Source organism: Falco biarmicus, chromosome 2 (genome assembly GCF_023638135.1).
Source record: "Falco biarmicus isolate bFalBia1 chromosome 2, bFalBia1.pri, whole genome shotgun sequence".
Taxonomy (NCBI): domain Eukaryota; kingdom Metazoa; phylum Chordata; class Aves; order Falconiformes; family Falconidae; genus Falco; species Falco biarmicus.
Window position 1 is genome coordinate 23,696,460 of NC_079289.1, and position 25,760 is coordinate 23,722,219.

Genomic DNA, 25,760 nt, shown 5'->3' on the forward strand with positions numbered 1-25,760 from the left:
TCCCCAGCCGTATTTCTTGGGGCACCTGTGCATGTCAGGATGCTGCTGTCCATGCCAGTTTTCTGTAGTAACTGTAAAACCAGCATCTGTTTCCCACCTCATACAAATATATTCCTCATGTACTTTCATCTGTCTTCCTCCATCGCTGCATTGGGCAGACAATAGGAGTGTCTTCCCTGTGGGCCAGCATTTCGTTCTTTGGGTCTGTTGCGGCAGAGGTCTATCTGTGCGTGCTGTAACGCCAAGATGCTCATTCTGTTCAGATCTATGCTGCTTGTGCAGAGGGGAGCAGAGCTGGAGCTTGTGCTCAGCCCTTGTCCTGCATGCTGCAGCGGTTTGTGATCTTGGAGCTTGTGACCAGGGTTGCCTCTGAAGGAAATGGCCGGAGGCTTCTCACTTCAGGCTTTCAACTGAGTTGTGATCAAGCAGTTGTAGTTACTTTCTGCGAGGATAAACATGTTGTCACACTTCATGACTCCTTTCTCAGTCATGACGAAGTGGGCTGGTGTGCAGGGCCCACATGCAGCTGAAGGCCTGTGTGATCCTCATCCCTGCGCAGCACCCCCCACTACCCGCTGGGTTGAGAGCATTCCCGTGGCTGACCATTTGCAGGCTACTGGCTCTGCCCCAGCCATTTACAAACCCATTGCTTAATAAGGTACTCAGGTGCTTCTCATACGCTGTGTACAGAAAGAGCAATCAGCCTGGGCCATGCACAGAATTACTAGTACAACCAGATGTTTTTAATGTATCTTGTTGTAAATACTCTGGGTTTAGACTATATGTACTGGGATGGATAAGCAGCTGTGACAGCCTGCGTTAGGAAATACTTATACAAGAGCCAAACTTCTCAACACATTTCAGATTTTATTTCTTTATTTCCAGTTTTATTTTTCCTTGTGCTTTGATAATTCCTTTCCATATCTCATAATTATTACTGTTCTATTTTTGTGGTGGATTAAAACCAAAACAGCCAATAACGTGGTAATGCTTTACCATTTTTCTTTTATTCGGTGCCTACTGAGGATAGCAAGATTTCTGCACTGCTTGTTTAAAAAAAAAAAAAAAGCTGCTGTTACTATTTAGAAGCAGGCTGCTGCTTTCTTTTTTTAGCTGGTTACGTTTTACAAACTTGAGCTTTGCTGATACAGTCCATGCTGTGTGTCATGGCACAGAAATCATACAGCTCAGCTTCACCTTCTCCCTGCTGTCTCCAGAGGGTAGGATGGGACCTGCTGGCCAAATGCAGCTTAGGATGGAGCAAAGTGTAGTGGAGGAACTGCAGAAGCAGACAGGAAGAAACTGTTTTAGACTTCTTTCTTAGATCATCATTAAATGGGCTCAGGTTTAGAACAGAGGCTCTTAAGAGAGAAACATCTCAGAAGGAAACTGATACTGCTGAAGTTAAACAAAATTATTTAGTTATGTTTCTGGCTCCTTGAAATTTTCTTCTCCCTGTGGGATTCATAGCTAACTGTAGTCTGGTGGGTATCATTTTATTTTACTGTCTAGCACATTCACATCACTTTGTAAAGGTTTTTTTTCACAAATACAGTTACCGCATTCTGCCAAGATGTTGTGGGATGGAGAGCTATGATTTCATTTTCCACTCTCAGCAATTCAGAGGGGATATTTTTTACACTATACAGTATCAAGAATTGTTTACCCATATCAAGAGTTTCATATACCAAGTTCAGTCTTTAAGACTTGCAGTTGTGTTTCTTGTCCAGGGTCCCCAGTGAGATGCTGCCAAGTGATGAGGTGTTGTCATTGCCGGGATCAAGTCTTCTCTTACCCGCTGTTCCTGAGCTAAAGAGGGTATCTGAAGAGTTAGGAGGTTCACATCCCGGTCATCTCAGAGCATTCCTGCACAGCAGGGAGTGACTTTAGATGTGTGTGTGCCAGCCAACATCAGTCAGGAGAGGTGAGTAATAAAAAAAACATAGGAGAAGCCAGCAGAACCCAGGCACAGCTGAGTCTTTTCATCTCACTGACTCCAAAGAGCATAGTGAAGTTGAGCCTTAGACAGTACAACATAAAATCAACTATCCTGCAGAAAATCCAAGCCAAAGCTTCTTAAATAGAAGATGTTTATATGAGAATGATCAAATCTTCTAAGGTCCCAGGTGTAACAAAAAGGCATACATCTTATTCCCAAATGTGCCTATCACAGTATGTATTATCTTAATTGAGCCAAAACCAAAAGCTTGTATTCCTTCACAGGGAAAAGTGGATTAATAAAGTATTGATTGGAATAGATGCTTGATTACATTTTTATATTAATTTAGCAGGAGTCCTGTGCTATCAGTATGTTCTATAGCAGAACAAAGTCTTGTGTTATTTTCAAACATAGAATCATTATTCTGTATTCATTGTAATGGCAACTTTAAAACAGATTACAAAATTAAACAGGCAATATTTTGCAGAAGAAAATATTTTGGGTAATTGTATGGATGTAATTATAAGGATGTAATGGGTTCTTCAGGTCTGTGACATCCTTTATCTGAGGCTCGATGTCACCAGAAGAGATGAACTTGGAAGGCTGGGTGCATAGGGTCCATTCTGAAAGGTGTTAGCACGAGATGAACCACCTTTCCAAAGTGCCTGTCCCTTCTCACTGACTCTGGAGGAAGCACAGGAGCAATGCTAACACTGTCTGAGATTAATCTCTGCTTAGACAGTATTTTATTGTCCCTTCTCTTAAAAGCAACATAATTGCACATACGTTTGAACTGTGTGTCTCTGGCCAGCATTGGCTGCTTTAAGAGCTTAATTTCGGCTGGTGGTGTACTGAGGTTGTGTAGTGCACTGTGTTTGAGAGGGGACAGATCTTTCTGACCCTCATGTCTATCAGTTTGTACAAGCAATATTAAACCAAATTATTTGGTCTGGTGTCTGAAGCATACTAGCATGGCTTGTGTCACACAAGGTGTGTGAAGATGCTTTCAATTAATACGGGTATTTCCACAATATATTTTTTCCAAAACAATCTTCATTTGCATTGCTACTAATCATATTGGGGACAGTGTAAACAAGAGGAACCAACAACCTCTTAGCATTATGTTTATAGTTTTAAATGTCTTAGTTATCTTTGTTCTAAACCCATGTAAGAGATTTAGAGAAGAAAATAAATGGCAAATTAATGTATTGCTCTACTTGTACATTTGAATGCATCAGCCATATATGGTACTTAGGGTTTAATATACCTCGTAGTTATTATTTACCAATTTATTTATACATACTGCTGTAGCACATGGAGGTCCAGTGTCTCTGGAAAGGCAGGGAAGGAGCAACTGGTGGAGTGGAGGAGCTGTGAATAGAGTGAAACTAGGCCTGGGAAAAAGGAGTAGGTGATTTCCTCACAGGAAGGTATTTTAGCTTTTTTGTTCCTCACCATTCAACTCTTATTTTAATTGGGAATAAATTAATTTTTCTCAAGGGAAGTCTGGTTTGCCTGTGATGGTACTTGGTAAATGATCTTCATGTCTTTATCTCTACCCATGAGCTTTTTCATCTTGTTTTCTCCCCCTGTCCTGTTGAGAAGGGAGAATGAGAATATGGCTGGGTAGGCATCTGGTAGCCAGCCATAGTCAACTCACCACAGTCTGTTAAAGTTTTGGGCCATCGGGTGACACTTTTGGTGAGAAAGTACAAATGGTGCAAGAAAGATGAGTTTCCTCCATCTTTTTCTCAATTCCCCAAAGTTTTGCTCACTGTTCAATTCAATTAATAGAATTATAGAATCATAGAATGGGTTTATTTTAGAAGGGGCCTTTAAAGGTCACCTAGTTCAGCATCCCTGCCATGGGCAGGGACATCATGCACTAGATCAGGTTGCTCAGAGCCTCATCCAATGTGGCCTTGAGCACTTCTAGAGAGGGACATCCACAACTGCTCTGGCCAACCTGTTCCAGTGTCTCAGTCATCACCTTCATAGTAAAGAATTTATTCCTTATGTCTGTTCTAAACCTACCTGCTTTTCTTTTAAAACTGTTACCCCTTGTCCTATCACTATAGACCCTGGTAAAAACTCTTTGTCCATCTTTCTTGTAAGCGGCCTTTAAGTATTGAAAGGTTGCAATAGGGTCCCCCAGAGCCTTTTTCTTCAGGCTGAACAATCCCAACTCTCTCAGCCTGCCTCCACAGGAGAGGTGTTTCAGCCCTCTGATCGTTTTTGTGGCCCTCACTTTTGAAACCACAGAGCGATGCCATTTGCCAACTGAGGGAGAAACACAAGTTGACTGAACTCAGCTCCCTCCGGAGCCCATCAGTGCCCCTTTCTAGCTAACCAAACAGATAACAACAGGCATGGTTTGCCCAGTGAAGAGCATTTAGAGTTCAGTTTTCATGTTGAGTATGTAAACTCTGGTATTATAATTTTTTTCAGAAAAAAAGGAACAAGAAATGAACCGAAAATTCCATAATACATGTATTTCATTTAATAAGTATTCAATTCTTTTTTCTCTGGGAATAAGGACAGATCACAGAAGCAGTTTGAAAGTCTTGCTTTACAATGCTTTGTGAATGAGATCTATAATGACACAATTCTGTGGTGGTGAAGTAAAATTCTTAATACTGTGTTCTGTTTCATGAATTAATTTAATTAGTTATTGTTTGCTGAAGAGCTGAAACTATGCCAGAAGCCTGAATCCAGGCTCAACCAACATGTGTGTGCACCGTATAAAGAAACTGGATTGAGCTTAGAGCCAGATGTTGTGGTCAGGACTGAATACAAAGGCTGGGAGGACCTGCTCATAGCAAGCGTTAGAAACACAGGCCCAGACTTGCACCCAGATGCTGTAGACAGAGCCGCGCACTTAATCAGCACTTCTGTCTACTGCCCCTGTGAGCCCCTGATTAGAAACCCAGCACAGCTTGTAGCATTGCAGGTGTTTTAATTCTATCTTCTAGATACTTTGGAGCATGTTCCAATTTCTAGTTCCCATATTTCTTTATGATGAAAGGTATGAACATACAGGGTACAAAAAATGTCTCAGAGACTGAATTTAGGCATGGTATAGACAGAAATTTCCCCTTCATCTTGTTGGAGGTGATAGAGGACAAAATCTGGGCTCCCAAAGCCCCAGGGTGGAGAAGCCAAAAGGAGTTGCACTGTATTGGGATTGGTGTATAATCCTCCATATTTGAACATGCACGTGTGCAGATGCCTCAGAAAAACACTGCTTTTATATGCAGGCTTACAGCCATAGTTTTTGCTTTCTTGGCATCTATAGATCTGGCTAAGAAGTATCAACAGGAATGGAGTGTCAGCACAAGTACAGCAGTAATTCATACAAGGCAAGGAGAGAAACCCATACACATCCTCTAATGGAGCTGGAATTTTATTACTTACAGCTTGTCTACACAGTGGTGCTTTAAATGCATCAGTAGCCACTCTTGATGTAATAAAGACATTGTTGTAGCAATATGAAAGTGCTTAGACCCTCGATGTTGGGACCCAACCTCTCCTAGCTATTTATACTTACTTCGATTTGTAAATCTGTGTGGCTTAAAAACAGTAGTAACCACTCTTCTAACCAGGGCAGTTTTAATTGTGTAATTTCTCAAGTCAGAGATCTGTGCTATGCGAAGAATCTGTCCTGGGAGCACAGCTGTGATTGAAACAGCATCTAAAGTGTTTGAAAATGCTCTATCCTGGGGATGTACCTGAGAGTGCTGTTGATTTTAGCTTTGGTTTAGTTATCATGATTCCTGACATCGGTGTAATGTCTGTGTTCTGTTTTGTTTTTTTTTTTTCTTGTAGGTTGGCTGGATTAACTGGGTTTTATTCAGAGGGAACTTAACAGATCTATCTTGCTTTTGTTGAACCTCTCTACTGCACCTCACAAAGATTTCCTATGTCAAGAGGCTGCACAAAAGACAACTGAGCAGCACAAAAATGTGACTCTGACAAGAGATTCCAAGCTTTCTGACAAGGAATTTTCTACTGATGACTTTATAATTTAAATATATAGCTGAAGCATGCATAATAGTTAACCTGACAAGGAAAAAAAAAGCTTTCTCGTTAATTAGGACTGTCAAAAAGGCAGTCACCTGAAGCTTCAAAATGAGTGCTCCGTTAATCCCAAGCAAGTCATGTTATGCCCAGCTTCAGGACAACTGCAGCGAAATAAAAAATAATAATGAAAGCATAGTGAGTGTGGGGGATACCAATGCCAACCAAATTGTGAAAAAAACTAGGACCACTGAAGGGGATGCTAAGAAACGTGGTTTGACAGATGAAAGTGGGAATATACACTGTGGAGGATCAGAGAAAGTTGCTCATCTGAATACAGAGCAGAATAAACTCTTGACCTTCAAAGACTCTCGGACCTGTCACACCAGTGTACAGGAAAGTAAGCTGCCCTCCACCACAAGCAGGGAGATGGGGAAAGATTCTAGGACCTGCGAAGCTAAGGATATATCAAGGTATATCAGGATTAGCCGTGGACAAAGTCTGTCCAATTTAAAAAGTAGCACAAACGATGCCAACCTGGAGGTTATTTCCAAAGGTGATGTTGACTTAACCCAGAACTTTTGTAAGGGTAAAATGTCCAGGACTGTGGAGGTGGAGAGAATAAAAAGGCTTTCTTTGGGAAGACCAAGTAAATTCTCTCCTCAATCTGAAACATTTGCAAAAGACTGCATTGGCCGTGTGTCATGTAAACGTCTGCTTTCTGCATCATTGGACTCCATTGACAGGTCGCACCGTTTGATAGGAAATACGGAGAAATCACAAAAAACATCCACAGATCATTTTCTTGGGATGGTGTTTCATCCACTTGACAATACCTCAGAGGAAAATACTGTACTTTATTCAAAACCATCTACCTCAGGGAATAAGAAAATAAGTAAACCAGAAGATGTACCAAATGTTAACGTTGAAAGCACACTGCATACTTCTCATTCTCAACATTCAACTGTTAAGCCCAATGAGATTGCGAGTAAATCAGAAGCACAATTAGGTCAGGGTGATAAAAGTAAAAAACCGGAGCTTAAGACTGCACTGTCTCTACAATCTAAAAATACTTGTCAACAAAAGATTGAGAGAATTATGCTGGAAGAGTTCCTGGGATGTCAAAAAGATGAAAATACAGCAGTGCAGGAACAGAAAGGCTCTGGGTCTTTTGCATCAAAATTTCAAGCATCCCATTTTCAAGACACCTGTAATAAAGCAGAGGATCCATTGTCAAGCCAGGTGGTAACCTATCCTGATGAAAAATTGCTGAGTGATAATGTCACCATTGGTGAGGAAGGGAGAGGAAACAATGACAGTGACAACAATGCAACTGACCAGGTTGGTGAGGAATATTTTACTGACAAAGAAGTGGAAACATCATTCCCACTCTCCTGCAGTAGTAAATCCAGTGGCAAAGTGACACCTAGAAAAAACAAAAATTTACATGAAGTTGATGCAGGTTGTACAGAAACAGTTGGTGAACAGATATCTCTTATACAGAATATTAATCTACCTGACAGCAAACCCTTGAAAGTTAATGAGGATAAACTGACATTAGTCAAAGGAAGCACTGAGGATCTTGCTGTATCTGTTTCTGATGTCTCAGATCAACACGGAGCATGCAGTGCAGAAACAGTGTCAAACCAACAACCCGACAACCACGACAGTGATGCAGGAGCCTCGAGCTTTTCAGTTCCAAGTAAAAAGACAGCTAACGCACAGAAACATCCTCCAGAGGAAGCACTGGAGAGCTGTAACATTTCAGCAAAGGCTGATGCCTTTTTATGTGTCCAAACTCCTGTGCGCCCAGTGGCAACACGGGAAGTTAATAGTCAGCCCACGCTATCAAACAGTAATTTGAAGGACCTTTATGCACTTCATGTTGACAAACTGTCACCCTCCTCAGTCCTACCTCCCATTGACAGTACGCAGTTGTTAAACATATCCTCTAAAGTGCCTATCAAGACTGCTTGCAGCAGTGCCATCCCAAAACCTATCCTGGTCCACTCCAAGGGCTCCCTTGCAGAGAAGGCAGATGTGGACAGTGACTGCAGTGAAAAGCTGGAAGAAAGTGTGGAGGTGAAACCTGCCATACCCAGGCCCAAACCTGTGAGACCTAAAATCATCACATACATTAGGAGAAATCCTCGTTCGATAGAGCAGCTTGACCCTTTGTTTGCGCCAGCAGGGATGCCCTTTGGTAGCCCCACGTGTGGCATGCCCATCTCTACGGAGCAGAAGGCATCCAATGGCGGGGAGTCGAAGCCCACCAGCATCCTATACGAAAAATTTAAACCTGACCTCCAGAAGCCAAGACTCTTCAGTTCTGGACTGGTGGTGTCAGGAATTAGGCCCCCGGGCCATCACTTCGGTTCAATGAGCGAGAAGTTTCTGCAGGAGGTAAGGAGGCAGCTTTGACAATCTCTTTTGTATGCCAGGTGGTGATCATTTTCTTACTTGTTGCTGCCAGAAGTTAGTTCTCAAACCTCAAATAAGAAATAAGTCTTAAATCAAGGTAATGTCTGATCATTAGAACTGAATAAACTTACCTGTTTCTGGCACTGACGCTGTTGCGATGTCTGATCTGTGACTGGAAGTTGTCACTGTGTTCCTTCAGTGTTTTCCAGGAAACCAGTCCCCTGCTAGTAATATAAATATGGGTGCTTAGAAAGGAAAAAAAAAATACTGTTTGAATTTATTCGTAAGTGGAATGTCTTTTTTGCCCCCAAAGAACAGCTTTGGGAAATAAATGTAATCTGCCCACAGAGACTTTTCCTCCATAATGGGAAAGTTGGCAGTTTTTTGCAGACAGAGCACTAGAGGTCTAAACTAATTCCCTTCTGTTTAGCTGTACTGAAGCCCAGGGGCTATCAGAGCTGGTTTCTTTTAACTCATTTTAATGTTGTATGTTATATTTACTTGCACCTCAGATAAGAAATCTTTCCCCAGAAAACCTTCCCAAGCAGCTAAAAGGTGATGGAAGTCCTTCTGGTCTGTTATAGCTACTGATATCTCATTGTGTTTCTGTTTTGATAAGTCAGGCAGGAGTCCTGGTTGCCTGAAATCCATGCTGGGAGGTGAGCGCTATGGAGGAAGGCTGACCTTGCTTGGAAGGTGGAGAAAGGACAGGAAAGAGGGAGCTACATTTGGGTCTGTGATGTGCCTTTGCCCTGTGCTGCTGGGGACCTGTGGTAGCTCAACAATCAAGCTTCTGATATAAATACTGATGATAAGACAAGTGGTTTTAATTTGAACCAGTCTTTAAGAAAGAAAAATTACTGGGTTTTTGCTGTGTGTCTCATGGTGTTACTGAGGCTGTATTAATGCCTGCCTCATTCTACATACGGTGTTTATCCAAAGAACAACATTGAAATAACAAATTTGGTGACAGTGTTGACAATCAAAAGCTGGCAAATAACCATATTAAAGATATTGTGTGTGAGTGTTGGTTAGCCCTAATGCTGTATTAACAGGCAACCTACTGAAGTGATCATGGATTATAGTTTTTCATAGAGCACCATCTCATCCCAAAACAGAAAGGACAGTGCTCACTGGCCTTCCCTTCGGTTTCCAACTCTGTCCTTTATATTTTGCATCCAGAGGAGGAATTATTAAAGTCATTGTGAGCTTATCTGTGCTAGCCATCATTAGTGTATCTTCACAATTGCCTGGTAAGTTTAGGGAAAATTGCTGTGTTATTACCATTTAATATATAGCAATGGAAATCAAAGCCACAATAACCCAGATTGTGCAGCTGTTTGGCTGTTTATAGGGTGACATGATCCTCTGAAGACTATAGGTATCTATGGCACGGACAGTTGGGGTTCAGATAATCAGGCAGCATCAGCAGACACGTCTGGGAGCAAAGGGACAATTTCTGTGCACCACTGAGGACTGTTCTTAACATGAGAAGGACTCAAGTTGTGGCAAGTCTGCAGCATGATCTGCTCTAGACTAGGATTAGAAGGGTATTTCAAAGTGGGAAGGTTTGAACCCAAGCAAGCTGCTTCTTCAAAGAAGCTGGATTGCCTGGAGGAAAGGCTGGGAAGGAAAAGTCAATCAAACTGCAGTTTGTGTTATTTGTTCTCTTGTGCTGCCACCCTAGAAGATGCAAAGGGGACTGATTTGTCTCCAGTATGGATCAAGAGAAAGGAAAATGATTTTGATCCATGGAAGTGGACAGATGCTTAGAAGAGCAACTGTGCGCAGTACAGGTTCATGGCAGATGGCTGATGTGTAATCAGAAAGAAACCAATTAGGATGAATTGAGATAGATCAAAATCACCCTGGTGAAGGAACAGAGTTGAAGGCTCAGAGGTTTTGGAGACAAAGAGATGCTGGGGCAGGATGGCTACTGTCTTTGTGAGAGAAAAAAATCTGATGGCCCTATTTCACACATCCAGTTGGGCTTTGGAGAGCTTTGGTTAGTATTCTATAGCTCTTTGCATAGCTGTAATAGGGAGTGTTAATAGCTGCTATCAGTCAGACCTGTAATCTCTAAGCCCCCTTCAGCTAGCTAAATGGTAGGAACAATTAGATACACCTCTGGGTGCCATGAGCTAGAAAAAATAGGAAGGTGCTGTTTTGGACAGGAGACTCCAAGGCAAGTCCTGGAGAACTCTATGAGGACGCCTTGAGGGCTACCTCCATGAAGTGGGGAGACTGCAGGGTTCCCTGAGCTGCCTGTGCCCATGTAGAGCAGCTCAGACAAATATCCTATCTCAGGCATGAGGGCAGTCCAGCAGTGCTTAGAGACTGGATACGTAACGGAATGGAGTTAAACGGGCAGCCTTGCCTGTGGCATTGACAGCTCCTTGGATGCTTTTATTTGGAACCTTGGCATGGTGTGGTGGTAGATCTTTCATGTCTGTCTTAAACCAAAAAAAAAAAAAGAAGGTAGAAAACCACTCAAAGTGAAGTGCTTAAAACCCCCCAGTCGTTGTCCAGGGAAGATAGCTGATATCCACATGCTTCATCGCATTGTGGGCTTCCCATCTCAGCCTGGACCTCAGCCTCTTCTAGTCAGCACCAGTGGGAATTTCTGGCCACTTTGTTTTCCCAGTTAAGTCTGTGGAAAGTAACAACAGAGCAGACTGTGTGACCCCAAGGCTGTAGCTGTGCTAGTGAACGGAAGAGCGGGAGGGCACGGCCTCCAAGGCTTGCACAAGGTTGCCTGTACTGCTGGACTGGGAGCACACTCCCCAGCTCAGTGTTCATCTCGGCTAGCGTGTGCTTACCCAGAGGCTGTTCCCAAGGACCAGCATGGTTATGACCAGCCTGGTCTGTAAGGTGAGAGTTTACCCGTATGGATATGGTCTGTGCCTTGTCAGAGAGTGACCACTGACTCATTTTATTCACTACTTATGGCTGCTGCCAAGAGCCCTGGTTCTGGTGGGAGTCTGTAAGGAGGTCTGCTGATCACCATTCTCCTGCCTGCATCCCCAAGGCTGCACCTGTCCTGTTCAGCCACCACCTTGGGTCTGTTCCCCAGCATAGACATCTTTCTGCTCTAGAAAGCATGGACCAAAGCCTGTTGAAATGAAAGACTTGTAGGGGAAAAAGGGTTAGGGGGAGTTGTTTTATACATAGTCAAACCAGCGATTTTCCCGCCCTAATCTCATTGTCTGAACTGCTTGAACCAATGTCACCAACTCTTTTCCCAAATAGTTGCCTGAAGCAGACACTTGACAAGAGAATTCTTGCTTGAGGTGTTAATGTTTGACAATGGTACAAACACCTGAAGGAAAGTGTTGGACATCTTTACCTGCTGGCCATGCTGCCAGCTCTGCTCAGGATTACCCAGCCTGGAAATTTCTGTATCCTCCAAGTATTTGTTGCAGACTTTCCATCTCTTCCTAACAAATCATTAAATGGGATGGGTGGGGAATGAGCAGACAGCTACACAGTAAAACTCTAAGCTGAGCTTCTTTTTAGTTGACAGGCTGCAACAGATCTTTTCTTTAAAAGTCCCTTGTACAAAAATCTACAGAATGCTAACAGGTTTCACATTAATCCATATATTTCTAAAATGGCCTTATAATCAGTAGTTGCATACAATTCTCTTGAGACCAGTTGAATTTTACACTTCATGAATTCACCATTAAATACAAAAGAAAAATTAATGTGTCTTCATAGTAAGTTTATGTCCCCCAAAACTGGGCTCTTCAAAAAAAAGCATCTGTTTCTTCAAAGATATTTGTGTAAATTACAGTTGGAATCAATGATCCTAAGGGTCTTTTTCAGCCTAAATGATTCTATTCTAAATCCTTCTTGCTTCTCTCAGCTTGAGAAGAGGTTTTATGCTTATGATTGATTGATTATTTCAGTGTGCATGTTTATGGCCCTTCTGTGTTACTCCTAGCGTACTGTCAATAATGAAAAAATATTAGGTGACTGAAGGTTTGGCTAAGATGACCCAGTTTATAAAAAATGCATGGCTTCTTTATTTAAATGCTTTCTCTATTCCTTATACTGAAGTACTTGGCATTGGTATGTTCACCTGAAGTTAAATATGAGATGATCAGAAGGGTATAGTGGAATTCTGATTGAAAAAAAATCATCAGGGAGAGAAAAGATAAGTGAGTCTTATCCAGGAGAACGATCTCGTATCCAGAAGCTGAAAATAAGAAGCTGAGCATCTCCTGCAGTTCAAGCCTAGAGAATCATCTATACAGTAAAAAACTGCATCCTAACTTGTAGAAATAGGTCATAGGACTATAATAAAAAAGGAAGTGGGAAGATCTAATGGCAGGAAATAGGACTGCAAACAAAGGAAAAAATACAGAGCAAAAATGTAAAGATCCCTGTTTGTTGCATCTGCCCTCCTAGTTCCTGTGCAGAGGCCTCAAAGACGTTATATTTAATAGTTAAGGCCAATCTTGTCTCTTTTAGCATATTAAAGATTTGCGACATTAGGATTAAAGCTCTCGAAGCAGCTAGGATCAAAGCTTTTATAGCCAATGTTGAAGTGCATATTCTAAATGCTTATAATTGCTAAATAGAAATTGATTTGGCATATTATATGCATCATAACTTACAGTAGAGTTAATTAATTGGCAGTTACATTTCTTCCTAGGTAGCCTATGGCACTTTTTGATTAATTTTTAAACAAATTTAGTTCAGATTTCCTATTTCTTAAGCCGTCTTTTTCTTTTTTTTTTCCCCTCTTGTGTCCTAAATGGTATGCACTGAAAAAATATTCATGGGTCCTTTCTACATTATGATGATTTTGCATTCTATAAGAAATTTATAAAGTAGTTGGACTCCACCTAGAACAGTTCTTTGCAAATAGAGAAATGAAAACTACTGACATTGCTTTGCGCCCTTGTCCTGAGTCATGAAGCAGCACACCAAGATGGGAGTCAGAGCCCACCTTGAATGTAGAAAGATGCAAGCGCTGAATCAGGGAACCGGGTCACTCCCTGACTGCAAGTTTCCTCTTAACAGCCAGTTTGCTGGAAATACTTCCAGCTTGAGACATACTGTGCTGCCCTCACAGTATGCGCCCATTAAGATACTGAGAGATTTGTTACTGATTTTAGCAAAACAGCCTCTATTTGTGATAAAGAGTAAATGTTTCACATCTGCAGATTTTCTTCTTTTCTCCAATTCAGATGGGCAGCTGGGTTTTGTAGCTCTGATTTGGAATATTCAACAGCCCCCTGAAAATGTAATGAACAGAAATGTGCAGGGGCACAAATTACAGTGAACATTTTGCAGTAAGAACATGTGGGGGGCTTTTTTTTTCTCACACAAATGATTTGACAATGTGATTTCTCTGATAAAATGAACTTTAAATACCTTCAGCTGTATTTTTAGGTGACTTCCCCCAAACTGTATTTTAGTAAGTATATTTTAAATAATGTCTAATAAAAATCCCACTTACACACTATGCTGGTGTATCTACTTCTGTAAATAATATCGCCTTTCAGGATTTAACAGTAACGTCATTTTCATTAACTGAAGATCTTCCGTTTGTCTGTTTTCTTTTGGGGAGGACAGCAATTCTTTATTTGGGTTTTGTTGTGTATTGAGACTGTAATGTTGTATTTTTGGAAAGCAATTCATATAGTAAGACCATCGTTTTTTGAAAATGATCATCAGTCTGCAGTGCTCTGAAATCCAGATTCACAAGGAGGGAAAATTAGTCTTTCTAATCAATTTAAGCTTCGTATTTTCTGGATTTATTGCTCTGTTGCATTGATTTGTGTTTGTTATGATTTTCTGTAGGTTGGGGAAAGGCCTGCAAAAGATGAATTTTGCCCTCCACCATATACTCATTACGAGGTCCCACCAAGTTTTTATCGATCTGCCATGATACTCAAGCCACAGTTAGGACTGGGTGCAGTGTCCAGGTTACCATCTGCAAAGAGCAGGATTCTAATTGCAAGTCAAAGATCCTCAGGTAGCTGTCTCCATCAGCAAGGAGAAATAACCAGTGCTCCCAGCCTCTATCATCCAGATGCTTCAGGTAAGTATGAACTTCTTTTCCTTTCCTTTAACTGTAGTCACTAATAAGATTCTGTATTTTTCAGCCAGAAATATCATAAAATGAACAACATCTTGACCCAATACTACAAAGCTCCAACAGCACTCTTTGAGGAGTGTCTTTTTACCCTGCAGCAAGGCTGTCTAAGGAATCTGGGGCTTGCACAAAGGTTGTTTAAGAGGTCGTTGCCAAAGAAGGAGAATCAATTTCAGTAATAATTCTCATTGTGCTCCTTTTTATCTTCCTCCTCCTTGTAAATGCCTAAAAAATCTTTGCTTTTGTCCTGCGGAGGATAATGGGACATTTTCTTCCCAACATGAAGACTCTGTTGTTCAATCTGAATATGACGTTCCCTACCATGTTGTGCTCTGAAAGCCTGGGCAGCATTCAGATGTGCCAGCAGAGATCGTGATTCTCTGAAGCCGTGGTATACTCCTTTTTGGATACAACATTGGTAGTACCTTTTTCTTCCCGGTTACTGCCCAGCTCAGTGTGACCCTGGGCAGAATTACAGGGGAGGGAAAAGCAAGAGAAGAGTCAGAAGGAAAAGTGTGCAATGCCACAAGGCAGAGATAATAATTACTTCTACAGGACACTATTTGGTAGCCTGGAAAAGCTTGAAGGTTTTAACAACGTACATTTAAACAGCAGCAAGTTCAGAGATAATTGAAAATCAGTCATTGCCAGAGTGAAACATAGCAGCTGTTTAGTAGTGTACAAGTCTTCAGAGTTTTTGAAAAATAGTCAGAAGGGATAAAGTTAAGGCATGACTTGGCGTGTGGTCCCTCCTCTTGCCCCAGGATGGGATTCCTTCTAATAGATGTTTATTTAACCTGTTCATGAAAAGCTATTTATAAAAACCTTCAATATGAAATCCTGCAGCCTCTGAAAGCAGGCTGCTCCAATGCATTACCTACTTGCAAGTTAAAAGTTTTCCCTAGTCTTTTGCCTAATCCCCTTTGTTGCAATTTACTTCCTTTTCTGTCTGGAGTGGATGTGGGGTGTTGTCCTCTTTGCAGGTATTTAAAAACTATTACTCTTTCTCCCCAGTGTCTGTTTCACCATACTAAGCTGCAGAAGAAATGTAAAGAAAATTAGAATGGAAATGGGCCAGACTGTCTTGACATACCCTGAGAAGACAGTATCAGTCAGTAGTACAGGTGGCCAGGATTTGGGGTTTATCAGAAAATCAAGGTTCTCTGTAATACAGTGCATCTTGCCACTATCCTTTACTATCTGACCCTGCATCTGGAGTTTATTTATGTTGATGCCATTAGCAGAAGCTGACCATGCTGTGTGTGACTTCTGAGACATTCCAAGATTGCACACTGGGTAGTAAATACCAATTCAGCCCTGTAAGTTGAGTTCAGTCAGCACTAAATGTGGGAGTACAGGTGCAGAGAGCAATTGGATCATATTTTCCATTTAAATGAAACTGCAAGAGGCTGCAAGTTCAGGTTCTAAGTAGGGTAAGACCTTCTGTAACAGGAACCAGTTTGAGAGATAGATATGAAAGGAATATCTGAACAGGGCTTACTAACAAATCCACTGTCTTTTCTGGTCCTCAGAAACAAATGTTGCCTTGATTTTTATTCATCCATCCATCATCCATATTATCCTGCATCATTGATGACTGCAGACATGGCTTTTCCTTAGCCATTTTTAATCCATATAGGAACTTGTCTTATATGTATTAATTTACTGTCTTCCTATATTATGTGGCATTCTAAAATCTAAACATTATCAGCTGATCAGGCCTATTTGTTGTCTGTAATACTGCCTTTAAAAATGCCAGTGCATGAGAAATCTACATGAGGAAATTGCACTAGCTGTTAGTGCGATTCCTATTCCACTAAAGTTTATTTCCTAAAGTTTTCCTATTTCTCAAAAGCTGGGTTTTTTTGATCTTATCACTGAATATTTTTTGGACCTTGTCTGCTTTGGAGGTCAAATTTAATTCATAGCTCTCCATTATTTCCTTCCTACAACTGTTATTTCTTTTGTTTCTCTCTGGTCTATTGATACCTCACTGTTTCAAAGATGCTATTAAAGATAACTCATGGTAGTCCAATAATCTGTCTGCCATCTCTTTCAGGATCCTCAAGTGTGTCTCATCTGGTCTTTGGGCTCTGACGGGTTTTATTGATTTTAAATTACCCAAGACTTGTTCTGGAGAGGTTGCTAATGTCTCCAGTTTTTCACTGTCCACCCCAGGACACATTATTTTCACTTCTGGCATCTCACCTTCCATTTTCCTTGTGAGATGAAGAACGTGTTTAATTTTTCTGCAACATCTTATTCTGTCACAAAATATTCCTTACTTCTCTCTGTTGATTCAATGCCTCCCCTTATTATCTTGCATCAGTTTCTGATATCCTATATTATATATATTAATTACTTTACATTCTTTTATTTTTGGCATTTTATTTCCCAATTATCCATTCAAGATTAGCTTATCACAGAAGGGTCAGGCTTGGAAGGGACCTCTGGAGATTATCTAGTCCAACCCCCTGCTAAAGCAGGTTCTCCTGGAGCAGCTTGCACAGAGTCACATCCAGGCAGGTTTTGAACGTCTCCAGAGAAGGAGACTCCACAGCCTCTCTGGGCAGCCTGCTCCAGTCTCTGTCACCCTCAAAGCAAAGTTCTTCCTCATATTCAGATGGAACTTCCCGTGTTGCAGTTTGTGCCCGTTGCCCCTTGTGCTGTCACTGGGCACCACTGAAAAGAGCCTGGCCCCATCCTCCTGACACTCGTCCTCAAGGTATTTGTAGACATTGATGAGATCCCCTCTTGGTCTTCTCCAGGCTACACAGGCCCAGCTCTCTCAGCCTTTCCTGATCAGGAATATGCTCCAGTCCCTTCATCTTTGCATCCCTCCTGCCATAGTTCCCCAACTCTCTTGAACTGGGGAGCCCAGCACTGGACACAGCACTCCGGATGTGGCCTCACCAGGGCAGACCAGAGGAGCAGGAGAACCTCCCTCCACCTGCTGGCCACGCTCCTCCTGATGCACCCCAGGGTCCCACTGGCTGCCTTGGCCACATGGGCACGCTGCTGGCTCATGGGCAACTTCTTGTCCACCAGAACTGCCAGGTCCTTCTCTGCAGAGCTGCCTTCCAGCAGGCCAACCCCTCACCTGTGCTGCTGCGTGGGGTTGTTCCTCCCCAGGTGCAGGACCTTACACTTGTCTTTGTGGAACTTCATTTTGTTCCTTTCTGCCCAACTGTCCAGGTCTTGCTGAATGGCAGCACAGCCTTATGGTACATCAACCATTCCTCCTTGTTCTGTATCATCAGCAAACTTGCTGAGGATACACTCAGTTCCTACATCCAGGTCATTGATAAGTTGTTACAAAAATTTGATATTACCACCTTTTCCTTGTCCAAAGCATTTTTCCTTTTGTACCTCAAATTACTTAATCTTTCTTACAGCAATGTATAACTTCATAGGTCAGCATGTCAGTCTTTTTGTCTCTTAATAATGCCTTTTGAGAGGAGTAAATTGCTCATGAAAAGAGGCTGAAGTGACAGCAAATAGGACAAGACTGGCATAGGAGTGGAAGAGCAGCAGAGAACTGGTTCTTGTGGCTGTGTCAATGCCATTGCACAATCACAGACCAGAGAAGGGTCCCTCGTTGCCATGGAGTGGCTGGATGGGAGCTGTCTGGCATGCCAGAGCTGGTGTGGGGCTGACTGGAGGGGCTCAGGGTAGGGCCAGGCACCATCTAGCCAATTGTTTTAAGGTACACAACACCATTTTAAACCTCTTTCCCTTAATTTGGCAGTTAGTTGTGGTATTAAACTTTAATCCGCATTATTGATTTTGATGCAATATTTGAGAAACAGGATTAAATGAAGCTTCGATAGAGTCATATTTATAAATGTAAGCAAGTGAAATGCATGCACATATGGTCAGCATACTGGAAGTCGAGCCAGCCTTGCTCATGGGTGTTGTGGGGTGTGAGGGCTTGGCTGATTTAGCAAAAGCAGCTGGGGACTACGAGGTATTTTTCTCTCAAGGATGCCAATCCTGCCTTCAAAACTGCTAATCAGCATCTCTTGCACCTCACTCCTGAGCTTTTAATCCAGTTTCTGAGCCCAGTGATTTCAGTCCTGCCCTGGGGTAATGGAAGCAGAAGGATCTGCCATCTCTTGACAAAGTGTGAGATACACGGAGCCCCACAGAGGCTTTTAAACTGAAATCGCCATAGCACAGTATCGAGGACAACAGCAGTGCCTCATAATGAGGATTTTATTCCCCTTTGCCACGCCATTCATAATGTAGCAGTCTGTTTAAGCAGCACTGATAAGCTGAGTGGTTTGGCCCGTGTATAATACTAATATTCATAAAACTGACTCTAAAGTAATTGATAATTAAATCCCCAAACTGCTGTGGTAGACTGCAAGTACATTAAGGGTTTTGTTAGTTTTAAGACACGCCAAGTAGAAAGTAAAATAATAATGAATGATTCCATAAGTGTGATCTCCAAGTGTGATGCCTGTAATGTGACTGGAGCAGTGATCCTTCTTTGTCTGTAGGACATGGCACGCGTGTTGGCATTGGCTGCAAGTTCCTTATTAAGCAGTGCTGCTCCTTAGGTGATGCTTTGCCTCAGATAATTCAGGCAAGCAACTGGACTGTACGAAAAAGCGTTCTGCACTCTAGGTAAGATAGGAAGTCATTGAATTGTGATGTATTTAAATGTGCAGTAGTGTCTCTGAAAGCTTAACGTTTGTTTATTTCATGTAAATTGACTCTGCTCTTTCTGTGAGAAACTTGTAATTCAAAACAAGCATTGAAGGATATTTCCTTGATTATAAAGACTCCTTGGAGCAAACATGTTAGGATTTGCATTAATTAGCTGATTAGTTTGAAGGGATTAATGTCTGATTTTGAAAATTATAACAGAGATCTCATCATTAAAACTTCACTTAATACTACATTTTCCAGTAGTATTTATGGTATTTTTTTCTCAAAGAGCAAGTTAATGAGATGTTGTTTCCTTATGACTTCTCTGTGTATCAAATTTGTCAGTTGTGAGGGTCTAGTGGTTCCTCTCATTTCTAAGCAAGTCAGCTCTTGTTAAAGATACAACTTATGTATGAATCAGGACAGCATTGTTTCTGTTTAATCAAACACACATAGATTTATGAATTTATTTGTGTCTTTGCATATGTGCAGTGTATTCCATCATGAATGCTACAATATGTCTACACATTTCTCATGGTAGGAAAGCTTTGCTTTCATGTTTATTCTCAGGAATACCTAATACTTGAATGAGTAAATTAGATTTGGTGACAGAAAATGGGTTTTGATGTTACGTTGCATTACTGCTACTCTGGCTGTGTGCTTCTTTTATAGGTTTGCAGTTTGAGGTACTTGGATTTGAGCTGGCAAACTTCTTAACTGTTTAAGGAAGGAGGTGACAAGGGGAGAATTTGGAGAGGAAAATATTATTCGGAGGAATATCCTCCACTAATCTGAAGGTTTTCAGTTGCCATTGTCTGCTTTCTTTGGGAGAGCAATTTGGCTGTATTTCATAAAGAAGAGTGCTTCAAAAGGAGACACACACTTCATCAAGTTTTGCTAAGGAAATTGCCACCATACTTGAGTCTTAGCCATATGCCACCTCTCTGCTCCCAACAATTAATGTATTTTCAAAGAACCAAAATGTATGAGAAGGGTTGTCTATATGACTGTTGTACCAAATTGTCAGTCATAAGAATGGTATCAGTAACAATTTGGGTGCAGCAGCAGGCAAATGCTTCATACCCTACCTGCACCCTGGCAAGAGCCAAGTATTATTGCTGGCTGCGTACCTGCAGTGCTTCTGAGGAGCTGATGAGCAGCGGGTGTGTTGTGGCTCCAGTGCAAAGAGAAGTCTTCTTGCTGCTTTGGGCTTTCCGTGGAAAATGCAGTGAGTGTAGCTAAGGCACTGACAATTCCTGTGCTGGAAGTTTCTGTGAGATGCTGCTGCTTTGCACATCAGCTACAAGGCAAAGATGGACATTTGTGGTTTGAATGAAGTGCGAGTTGACAAATTCTTGGGGTGGTGAAAAAGTGCTAACCAGCCTTGGGTTGCCTGGAAGCTGGAAAGGCACAGAGCTGCTTTTGGGGACTTCTAAATCTGAATCAGGAGGACATGAATATTTCCTACCATATGATGGTGGACTGGCCAGTCAGAAATTAATTGATGTTCAGCAGTGACAACTGTTTTGTCTTTGGAAATTAACTGTCCCAGATTTGACAGTATTTGGATGAGAGACCATCAGGGGAGCTCAGCACAACGTGCTCACTGCTGTTTAGTTGTACATCTTTAAAGCCTCTGTTTTAAAACCCCTTTCCTCGCTTCTCATTCAGAGATAAGTCATTGTGTCTATAACAGGGAAGTGGCAACAGAACGGGTTTCTTACTTCCACAGTTTGGTTTTAATCTGCAAAGATATCGCTGACTGGTTTATCTCTGAGGTGGGTAACTCTGCTTGTATTATCTCTTGACTAATTCAGTGATCTTGCAGGTAACAACCATGCCCCAGATGAAATGAGAACAATGATGTTCAGAGCATCCTATAAAAGAAAGTAAGCTTTCTGAGAGAAAATAACACCTAATGATTAAAGTTTTAATGGAAATGCTTGTCAAAAAACCCCACAACAAACCCTACAAAAAACTCCACCACAGGAAAACAGAGGCTTGCCAAGGATCCCTGGATCACTAGAGGAGTTGAAGTCCTCTTCTGAACTGCTACTTTTTTTCATAAGAACATATCTGTGTAGTTCCTTTCTTTGATTTTTCATTCATTTCAGCTAAAACCTATTTCAGATTTCACAGAGAAGTCACATGAAAGTTGCTTATACATGTGCATGGAGATGCAATTCATGTGCAGCAGGCTTGTCTAAGACATCTAGTTCAGACTTTTCTGAAGGCTCCCAGGCACATCTGGTTTGTGTCAATCAGTTGCTACCTCAAAATATTTTCATGTTTCTAGATGGGAACAGCTTGAAGCATCATAGAAAATCGCTTGTGTGCAGTACAGACAATACTTAATTCTATAATTAGCTTCAGGCAGTGAGACAGCTGGAAAGATTTTTTTTTTGCCAGTTTTTTAAGCTTATTTTGGCAGATTTTTATTAAAGTGAAAGCTTCTCATTAAAATAATTTTTGTTTTGAACTCCCAGACCTTGTTTGCAGGAGTGCTTCTATACTTCTAAGAAACAGAAATAAAGGAAGACCATCCATCGTAAAACTTGATGATATTTAGAACAGAAAATAGATACAATAGGCTGATGTCTCACTTTAACGAAAAAGACGACACAAAATGACTTGGCTTTAAGGATTTGAAGGCATCCCTAATGAAGATAATGTCTTGCCCCGGGGTCCTTGTGGTAAAGAAGAGCTGCATTAAAAAGAAGTTTAAAATAATTTAAGGATAATGATGAGTTCAAGACACAAAATACTGTTATTTTAGGGGGAATTTGAACTGAAGTCATAAACTGAAACACACATGGAAGTGTGAGAAAAAACACTGAATCCTCTGCCCAGGTCTGTAGGAATGAGTTTGAAGAAAAGGTAGAGATGGCTAGGCAATCTGTCACCAAAACCCTTCTGGTTTTAAGGAAATTCTTACTCAGTGACACCTGTTGTTCTTGATGTGCCGTGGGCTGCAGGCACCTGGTTGCACAGCAGTGCAGAGAACACACAGCTGAGGGACTTGGTGTGGGTATCCCTGTGGCTGAGTTGGGATGTGGAAGTCCCAGGTGAACCTCACCTTCCTAGGGCAAGTGCATTTCAAATGCTTTTTATATAAAAGAATTTCTAACCACTTTTCCCTCCCGCCCCAGGGGAATTTCCCCTATTCTGCAGCAGGAAATTTGTGATTGATAGGTTTTTCATAGAAACATTTAGGTTGGAAAAGACCTTTGAGATCAAGTCCAACTGTTAACCAAGGACTGCCAAGTCCATCACTAAACCATGTCCTTAAGCACTGCACCCACATGTTTTTTAAACCCTTCCAGGGATGGTGATTCCTCTGTCTCCCTGGGCAGCCTGTTCCAATGTTTGAAACCTTTTAGTGAAGAACTTTTTCCTAATATCCAACTTAAACAATTTTGCTGTAAAATTTTCTATATTTTTGCTGTAAAATGGAAAGATTTCTCCCTCCACCTCAATTTTCAGAGATTCTTAGGAAAAAGGAATCTCAGCTCTCAGCTTATGTAGTGCAGGCCTGTTTGTGCATTTTTTGGAAACCTGTAAAACCCACAAGAGACAATTCCATACGTTCTCCCTGCTGCTGCTGACCTGGGCAGGTTCCTTGCTTCTGCAGCCGCTTGCCACAGGTACTTGCCTTGCTTTAAATCTGGACTACCTGGGCTTGGTCTTGTCACTGATGCAACAAAGGGAATATTTTGCACTCTGTGAAGGAGTTGTTTGCCTTCTATCACATGCAGTTGCCCTTGTGTGGTCCTCTAGGTAGCTGGCGAAGCTGATATTTGGCCATGCCCAGCCACTAGCAAGCGTATGACTGTGCAGTCAGCTGGGTAACCAAGGTGGTGTGGCCCATCTGAAATACCACTGAAGTGTTTGTATCACTGTTGGTGGAAGCATGACGAGTGTGGAAGGAAGAGAGCACAGCATCATCCTTCCATGGTAAAAGTGCAGCCTTACACTGGCATAAGCCATTTGTGTCCCTCTGTGCAGCAGTTGTTAACACAGGAAGGTATTAGTCCTCTCAGAGAGATTCTGTCTGAAAGATGATTAGCATGTCATTCCTATCATTTGGGACTCTTAAAGCCTTTCACTGAACACTTTTTCTTGTTCCTACATGAAAATCACTTAACGTGATTCACACTAATTGCAAGCTGTGCTGGTGGCACTGAGGGAAACATCAAGATCAGGTTCTGCAGTGCCTTGTTGTAGAGTCATTTAGATGTGGTGTGGATGTCCTCAGCAGTGGGGACAGAAGAAGTCTGGTTTGATGGTGCTTTGCAGATAACAGTAAGCCAGCTGTAATAGACAACTGTCAAAGCAATGATGCTCAAGCCTAGCAGTAAACTGATGGTAAACATCGCTGCTTAACTGTTCTCTGTGCTTATGTGCCTTCACTGCTCTTCACCTGCACCTGGAGCCCACAGCTACCTCTGAGCTTATCTCCACATCATCCAAACTAAGCCAGATTCAGGATCAGAGTCCAAAATTGTCTCTGTTGGTGCCAGAAAGTTGAACAGGTATTTTAAGAGTCTTATATTGCACACTGTAGATATTTGTTATTTTCATTTGGGTTACTCTCCACAGCATGTCCTCCTCTGGGCTGGTAAAGATGCTGCAGTCACATATGCATCTTCTTGTGTCTTAGCAATGGCCTGAACTTGTGAAAAGTGGGTACAAAAATGCATTTTTAAAAGTCCATAATATAAAAATTATTTCATTTATTGAGCAAGGAGCATTTTTTGATGTCTTTTACAGGAATGTGTTTTATGTTGTAATGAAACTCTTTTTAGCTTAATGTTATACATATTTCTGTTTCAAAAGAAAAGGCTTAGCTTTGTTAAACAAAACTTAGTATTATTATTGGGATGAGGTACACAACTATCTTTTAAAATCCCCAAAACATTTTTCTGCTCAGAGGAATTTAGTCTTGTTTTCTGTAACAACTCCTCAAAGTGTAATGCTTCATTAAAATTAATAAGTCTGTGACCTACATAGTTTACAAAAGAATTAAATACTGTAATAATAAGACCATATTTTTACTATGCAGTTAATTTCTATTTTTCCTTTATATGATGAATGTTCACGTCTTCCTTTGAAGTGTGTGTCAGGCTAATGCACAAATAGAGTTCACCAAATAAGAATGGAAAAAAGGTGACTTTGTGACCTTTTCTGGAAGAATATATTGATAGTTTTAATGCTGCCTTGTCTCCTAACGCACTGGTCCTGATGACTGTTTAAACACTCTAGCATCAGCTTTTGGAGAGCTTTGTTATTTTTTTCTTTTTTAATGTATAGTTTTGCTGCTCAGGATTCCAAAGGAACAGGAATCTGTCCAGATTTTATGTACAATTGAGGTCCAGATCTACTTGGTATCCAGACCTTCCAATAAAAAGCAAACTCTAATCTTTGGTCCTTGAAGAGAATCCTGCTATGTTCATGGAACTTCGGGTTAGGGCACAAGCTAGAGACAGATGACCAGTTACTAGCTACCACAGGTGGATGTGGTAGCTGAACTGTTATTGTTGCCTAACTTCATCTGTTATAAGCCTGCTGTTGGCAGGTGTCTGAGATTGGTTGATGTCATTCACGTAGGCTGATGGTTTATAGTGAGGAGAAGTGTTATCAGTGGAAATGGCTGGTGGTGTGCTAAAAAAGTACAGCTTTACAGGTCATGTCCTTGTTCCCAAGCTTGGTGCAAGAAAAGGACATTTTCTTTTAGCAAAATTTGAAAGAAAGATTTCAAAGAATGTTTTCTTTGATGGAATACAAAGAAGTCCTGTGTCCTTGAAGAGAATTGTTGGCGTTCTACATAGTTTCCAAAACTGGAGGCTATGCATAGTGTGTTTGTCTGTGTATGAGTTTCTTTTAATTGGCACATAACAAATGTAAAATTAGAAAGTGATACAGCATAAAGGAAGATAACATTAAAAAAAATCTTAGCAAACTTGAACTATGTTACATTGCTGGCAGTTTGGCAGTTTGAGTTATGCCTCATGGGTCCTTGCTGCATTTCATGTTTTAGAAATTATTGTGACCTGTAAATATTCCACAGAACTTATTGTTAGTGGAGCAAAGAATAAGACATCACTGCAGTTTGAGCAGTTGTTAAAAAATGTGTTTGGTCTTTATACTGATTTTGCGTAGCTGGGTGGTACAGGTAATGGTCAGTATATCCCAGTCTAGTTTATTTAATAAAAAATGCTGTCTTTTTCCTTCTTGCAGTTGATCTTAAGAAAGGCTCATGTCCAAGTGCTGCAAAATCAAATCTCCCCAAGCCCTGCCAGTCTGGACTTCGTCCTCCAGGTTATTCACGGTTGCCAGCAGCTAAGCTGGCCGCATTTGGTTTTGTCAGGAGCTCAAGCGTATCCTCTGTCTCCAGCAACCAGTCAAACGACAGTGCTCAGAGTGATCAAAGCAGAACAACCAACCGTAAGTCCAAACAGTCTCCTTCTTTCTGGAGGTATATTAAATAGATGTATTCCAGGATTGTCCAGACTGGAGTTTGTGTCTAATTTAGGACTAATGTAATCCATGCAGTGCTCACTAATCTCTTCTGTGCCACTGAGCTGAAGGTTTGGTATCTTGATTTACCAGTTTAGTTTTTTAAAA

At 41.3% G+C, this 25,760-nt stretch overlaps 1 protein-coding gene across 1 annotated transcript in view; it reads left to right on the plus strand.

The window, feature by feature from the left end:
* The window catches only part of MTUS2 (microtubule associated scaffold protein 2), a 319,840-nt gene that overhangs the window by 109,335 nt on the left and 184,745 nt on the right, over positions 1 to 25,760 (plus strand). Inside the window, exons 3-5 of the mRNA XM_056328035.1 lie at positions 5,765 to 8,359; positions 14,189 to 14,429; positions 25,374 to 25,580. Coding sequence (XP_056184010.1) covers positions 6,068 to 8,359; positions 14,189 to 14,429; positions 25,374 to 25,580 — 2,740 coding nt within the window. The 5' untranslated portion in view covers positions 5,765 to 6,067. The remainder of the gene's footprint in view (positions 1 to 5,764; positions 8,360 to 14,188; positions 14,430 to 25,373; positions 25,581 to 25,760) is intronic.